Source organism: Marmota marmota, unplaced genomic scaffold (assembly GCF_001458135.2).
Source record: "Marmota marmota marmota unplaced genomic scaffold, marMar, whole genome shotgun sequence".
NCBI classification, from domain to species: Eukaryota; Metazoa; Chordata; class Mammalia; order Rodentia; family Sciuridae; genus Marmota; species Marmota marmota.
Window position 1 is genome coordinate 22,048,170 of NW_026000185.1, and position 7,033 is coordinate 22,055,202.

Consider the following 7,033-nt stretch of genomic DNA (forward strand, 5'->3'; position numbering starts at 1 on the left):
ATGGATTAATCTGCTGATGAGGTTAGAGCCTCACAATCTAATCACTTCCCAGAAGCCCACCTCTGAACACTGCTGCACTGGGGACCGAGCCTTCAGCACATGGGCCTTTGGGGAACATTCCAGGTCTGAGCCTTAAAAGATATCATCCAAAGACAGTTTTCAACGCTGAAACTCTACCTTATGGAAGAAGATGCCCAGCAGCACCTACATTCACAAAAGTGTAAGGGAGGTGCCAGGGCTCACAACAGGTAGCACAGATTGGTAATCTGGCAATACCACACAGCATATGGAAAGTCCAGGTAGAGTGCGCAGAACAGAGAGTCCATGAAGCCTTAAACACAGAGCTCCCAATCCTGTTCTGCAACACAGTCAACAAACACAGGTGACAGCCACCTCACTTCTGGAATGGTGCCACCAATACTTCATCCCTGGAGTGAAGTCCTGCTAGTTGTAAACAAGGCCCCTACCATGCTGAGCTTGTGGCTATAAACATGACAATGAAGACATTGTATTTTTAGCTTCATATACAGCCTCATTTCTTCAGCCCTGCACAGAGAGTTGCGCTGTCTTTGGGTTCAGGCATTGCTGGAGTCCTGGAAGGTGCCCCCGTGGGCAAAGGGGAACCACTGCAGGAGACCTTAGTCATGAAACTGATGTGGTCATGCTAGTGAAGTGAGCTGCCATGGATGCAAAGTAGAAGAAACTGTCACTAAACTGTCACATCCTCAGGACTGTGTTCCAACAATGAATGCAAGTCACGTGCACGTTCAACACAGGAGATGATTCCCTCAGAGAACTCAGCAATTCACCAATCTATTTTGGTTTATATAAAGATTTTGTTGCTCTGTCATTTGATTAACACAATAACATTACAAGTCTTCCAACTTGCCATTGTCAAAATTTAAAAGTGATCAAGAAGAAAATATTTTTTTTAAAGAGAGAGAGAATTTTTTTAATAGTTAGTTTTTAGTTTTCGGTGGACACAACATCTTTATTTTTTATGTGGTGCTGAGGATCGAACCTAGCGCCCCACACATGCCAGGCGAGCACACTACTGCTTGAGACACATCCCCAGCCCCAAGAAGAAAATATTTTAATGTTTAATATTTTAAGTTTACCAGAAAATGATTGTGCATGTTGCTTTATTTTATAATCCCCTCCAACCCCTACTACTATATCTATATAACATCACGTTTAAAAACCTCAAAATTTTCACTTTTGAAAATATTTTCTTTTTACTGAATAGTGGATTTTCATTGAAAATGAAATGTGTAAACCTTCATTTACACAAACAAACACATTAAATTAAACATCCTTTCAATGAAAATACTGAGTAGTAAAATTTTCTTTTGAAAATGATCACTCTAATTTTTGCCTCACAAACTGACTACTGAGTGTTCATGGGGAATGAAGAACAGAGCAGAGACTCACTGCAAAAATGGCCTCTGGTAGAAATCTCTAAAGGAGAAAGTTAGATAAGGTTCACTCTAGTCTGGCTAAATACCATTAATATCAAGAGACATCTTAGCACCCAGTAGTTCAGCTACATGTAAGTAGTAACTTAGATCACTTAGAAAATAAACTCAAACTGTGTGAAAAGAGGAAAGTATTCAGCATGATTCTTTCATATTGTGGTATTCTATTATCACCTGGGTTACTAAAAAAAATTAATGTAAATGAGATCAAAGTTCAGTGTACATAAAGAAATTGTATATGATTTAAATGTGCAGTTCAATGTCTTTTCACTAATTACATACCTTAGAGAACCAGCATCCAGTTCAACAACCAGAGTATGACCAGATCCCCAGATCAATGACCAGAGCATGAACAGATCCCCACATCAAGGACCAGAGCACGAACAGATCCCCACATCAACAACCAGAGCATGACCAGATCTCCACATCAATGGCCAGAGCATGAACAGATCTCCACATCAACAACCAGAGCATGACCAAATCCCCAGAATCCCCTCTCTCATCTCTCCTTCAAGTCACTGCTCCCCAAGGAGATCACTATTCTGACCTCCAAAACCACAGATCAGTTTTGCCTTATTTTGGAATTTTATATAAAGAAGAATTATACTTAGGGTAGGCATTTCTGCCTGCCTAACAGTAACTTTAGACAATGGACTTTCTTAAGAGCTGCACAAAGCTCCTGATGTTGCATATTGTAAGTGTGAAATGTAACTGCAGAATAAGCAACCTTAACAATACTCTAAACAATAATGTAGTTATGGTACTAATGACCTAATGTAACCTATTGGTATAAATAAACGTCACCACTTGGACAAGCAAAAAAAAAAGAAAAATTATACAATATGAATTGTTTTATATCTGGCTTCTCATCTCAAAATTGCATTTGTGTGAATCACCCATGTTGTGCATGTTGAACCATGAAGCAAAGGAAAGACCACCGTCTCCAATTTAAATCAAATTAAAGCAAGCTTATATTGTGTACACAAAAGAGAGCTGGCCAGCATCTGCCCCTACCCAGAAAAACAGGGCCAGAGGACAGCAGCTTGTCTAATTACAGGGAAGTTTTTGTAACACGGAAAGTTACAAAAAGGGAGGTGTCTTGGGAAATTACAGCTGACAGGGTTCAGGCAAGTGTGATACAAGGGCAGATAGCAGATTTATGACCTACATTGTTTAACATCTCAAGGTAGGGAGCAGACTCAGATTTCAACATCAAAATTAATGAGGAGCAGCTGAAATATCAGGGAGGGTTGTTATCTGGTCAAGGAGAGCCGGTAAGTTCAAAGCATAGGCAGGAATGCCAAGCAAGTTTTTTAAAACATCAAAATATTGGAAGGCCAAATAGAAATCTTAGCATTTTGCAGTAAAACAGAAATGAACTTTTTATGACCTTGTGACAAGATGTCTCCCAATCTTAACATGGAATTGGGCTGGGTTCATCAGTGCATACATATAACTTGTTTATTTCTATAGAACATCCCAATACATAATATGCCACAATTTAATTTTAGCTCATCCTACTTATTTTCTCCCCATAATAAAGTTTAGCTCTACAAGGACAGAAGTCTCTCTATTTTGATCTCAGCTCTCTCTCTCTCTATAATCTCAAGGACCTAGAGAGTGCTTGGTACACAGTAGGTGCTTTACAGAGACTGGTGAAACTAAAACTTCTGCACCCAGAAGTCTGCCAGTGCACATAGGCATGGGCCAGGCACCCCTGTGCTAACTCTCTCTCGAGTCAGCGGTTCTCCTCACCAGTCTCCTCAGTGCGCCCTTGACTTCCTTGTTCCTCAGAGTGTAGATGAGGGGGTTCAGCACAGGAGTCACCAGAGTATAGAAGAGAGCTATGCTTTTGTTCACATCCTGTGAGTAACTAGAGGGTGGCTGGAGGTACATGGAAATGAGAGTACCAAAGAAAATGATCACCACCAGAAGGTGTGAGCCACAGGTCCCAAAGGCCTTCCGCCTACCCTGAGCCGACTTCATCCTCAGGACTGTGTGAGCAATGTGGCCGTAGGACACCAGGATGAGAGACAGGGGCACCACCAAGAAGAAGACACTGACGGCAAAGAGCTCGGCCTCGTTGATGGAGGTGTCAGTACAGGCCAGTTTCAGCATCACTGGGACTTCGCAGAAGAAATGGTCCAGCTGGTTCTTACCACAGAGGGGCAGTGTCATGGTCATCGCCGTCTGCACCACAGAGTTGCTGAACCCTGTCAGCCAGGCAGTCACCACGAGCCGCAAGCACAACTGGGGGTGCATGACAGCCATGTAGTGCAGTGGGCGGCAGACAGCTGCATAGCGGTCATAGGCCATGACAGACAGGAGCACGCACTCCACTCCCCCGAGGCCCAGGGCAACGAACAGCTGGGCCACGCAGCCACCGTAGCTGATGGTCTTGTCCCTGCCCCTGAAGTTGACCAGCGTCTGAGGGACAGTGCAGGTGGTCAAGCAGAGATCCATAAAGGAGAGATTGGAGAGGAAGAAGTACATGGGGGTGTGGAGGCGAGGATCCATGAGGGACAGAAGCATGATTGTGCTGTTGCCTAGCAGACTCAGGAAGTAGAAGACCAGGATGACCAGGAAGAGCACGGCCTCCAGCTGGGGCCTGCTGGAGAAGCCCAGGAGAGTGAAGCCCGCGAAGGAGCTATGGTTGGCTCTCTCCATCACACCTGCATGGCACCTGCAACACCAACAACCTTCCCTGAAGGTTCAGCCCAGGCCTTCTTGGAGCCTGGGTAGGTGGGCCTTGACTGGGAGGCTGGGCACTTCCTCTGTCCCTTTCTTGTTGGCAAGAGAGGGGTGCCATCACCACTAGGTGCACAGGCCTCCTCTGGCCCATGCACAGCTGGTGCCTCTACTCTCAAGATGTAGCATGGCCATTCCCTCTGTTGAGTTGGAGTGCTCTGAGGGTGTGTAAGGGGTTAGGAATTCTCCTGTAGACTCACCTAGTCAGTGGCAGAGACAGGATTTAAATTCATTGCAGCACAATTTTTTCACTGTCTCAAGACCCTGCCTTTCCATGACAGAATGAACTTCAAAGATGGCTCAAATTTCTCCAAAAATTAAATCAAATTTTCCTGAATAAATTACAAATTTGCTATTCCTCTTATCCATGTATCTGGAATTGAAATTGGTGAAATTGAAACTGGTGCTCTTATTCTGTTTTGGGCAGAGAATAAATTTATTCTCCAAAAATACATAGAAAAGGAATCCACTTGGCAATTTTATTTAAAGGGGGACAATGTGCTTTATTGAGAAAATCAAGGGAATCTTGAGTTATTAGCACCTAGAACCATTTTATTGACTGTAAAGATTCTTACTAGACATGGTTTCAGAATTTGTTGCACACAGACTTCACATTTCAGGATGACCAATCCTGAGTAACCGTCGTTGGTACTATTTTCAGCAGAACCCTGGACAACTACCAACCCAACATGTAATCTGTTCTTTTCTCTCACTTCAAGACTCTTAAATTTTTTCAGTGTAACCAATAAATTTATTCTTTCAATTTCTCATTCTGCACTTCTAAAATACCAATCTCACAAAAACAATTATCTTTTCATTGGGCCTAAAAACTGCCCCATTGCACTCACACTCTCCCCACCCCCCAACATTCACACACCACTCTCATGGTGCAAATTTGATAGGAAATAATGCCTGAACAAGAATAATGTCTTATCATTTTTTTCTACTTTGGTGGGGCTGGAAAGAATCCATGACCTGCTTCCTGCCAAACATGTGCTCTACCACTGAGCTATAGCCCCAGCCTGAGAGTAATAGGATAATATCACCACAATCTAAAAAGGAGTCTGGCATAAAGATACAAATTTTTTAAAATGATGCTTTAAAGCTGTGATAGTCAATTGATAATAAATCCATGGTTATAGACATTTTTAAGTGTACAAGGGAAAAACAAAAGAAAATTTCAAACAATAGTCATTAATAGCTTATTTCCCATAAAAGGGAAGTTTTAAACACCTGAAAAACCAGGTCTGTTGGGAGGATGCAACTATTTTCAGTTTCCTCCAGGCCTCCAAGACACATGGTAATAAGCTGTCACACATATTCAAACTTTGTCCTTTAATGCTCTATTGTGTAGAATCTTGCAGGACTGTTAATCTCCTATAAACATCACTTTTCTATTAGCAATACCCATGACCAGTCGTGAGTATATAACCCTTTATACTCCTAAATGTTTTCAGTGACTGCTTTGATGACAGTTACCGTCATGCCAAAATGCACAATTAATTTGGGATGTTTTACTCAGAATACTTGTATTACAGGTATAAATCTGTCATTAATAGCTTTGAGGCTTTAAAGTATGCACCTACTTACTTCCTGATAAAAATAGTAGAGCCCTTTTTCCTTCCTAAGGAAAGAACCAATGCTGTTATCCTTTAGTTGTGTACTAAAACCTGAATAGGTCTGTGTTGCCATAGATCTGATGTCATATCTGCAGTAAATATGCCTTGGCCTTGGCACATTCTTCAAGACAAACTGGCTCACAATCTGTGTCTCTCAGATGGATGGGCAGGCCTCATTTCAAGACTGATAAGGACAGAATTGATCCAGAACTTGGTTTGCAGTGTTATCACTCACCTTGCTGCTCTCTGTGCTATGCTGCTCATCACAAGAGGGGCTTCTCCAGCCTGCCATGGTGCCCAGGGATGTCTCTCACAGCATTTTAGAAGAGTCTTTGGTTTCTCTGTAGCCACTGGAAGCCTAATGACTTGTTCTAGCTATGCCTTCACATGACTTCACTTTTCTTGGCAATGCACAGAAGGTAACCTGAACCAAAAAAAAAAAAAAAAAAAAAGGACACATTCTGGAAAGACTCATCATAGCCACACAGTGGAGTTAGACAGCATAGGCTTTTAACACAACTTTCTATGTGGTTGTACCAGTTGCACAGGGCTGTCATAGCAGAGGACGCAAATGACTTAAGACAACAGGAATCTGTTATCTCACGGTTCCAGAGGTGCAGAATTGGCATCACAGGGCTCTGATCCCTCTGACACCTCTCTCCTGGGCTTCTGGTGGTTTTCTGGCACCCCTCACATTCTGGGGCTTGCACCTCTCTCTACCTCTCCTGCACACTCAATGCTGTTCTCCTGTTGCCTGTCAGTCTCTCCCACTCTCCTTAAGAAGAGAGCACTTGTGCTAGTTTAAGGCCCATCCAAATGGACCAAAGCTTCATCTTAACTTAATTATATATGCACAGGCCTTATTTCCAAGTAAGATGACATTCACAGGTACCAGAGTTTAGAATTTCAACGTATCTTGGGGGGATTCAACCTAAAAAATAGTATGATCTGATCCTGCCCATCAAGTGCAGTGATTCTCTGCTGTACATGCCTGCTCCTGGTGAAAGCCTAATGTGAAAGTACTGGTCTTATCCCACCCCACACTCATTGACAAAGTTATGCTTATATAGTTAAATTATTGCTTATCACACTGCTATTTTCTTATATTCCATTGGTGTGTGGATGGTGGCAGTCCACAGTAACAGGCAAAGCTGATTCCTGTAACTTGGCAGGAACATCTAATCAGGGCTT

The 7,033-nt window shown here is 42.6% G+C and overlaps 1 protein-coding gene across 1 annotated transcript; it reads right to left on the bottom strand.

Moving 5' to 3' along the window:
- Positions 1-3,197: 3,197 nt before the first annotated feature.
- LOC107147171 (putative olfactory receptor 2B8) lies at positions 3,198-4,142 on the bottom strand. Its single transcript, XM_015491585.1, has one exon. The coding sequence runs from the start codon at positions 4,140-4,142 to the stop codon at positions 3,198-3,200; it is 945 nt and encodes a 314-aa protein (XP_015347071.1).
- Positions 4,143-7,033: the final 2,891 nt, after the last annotated feature.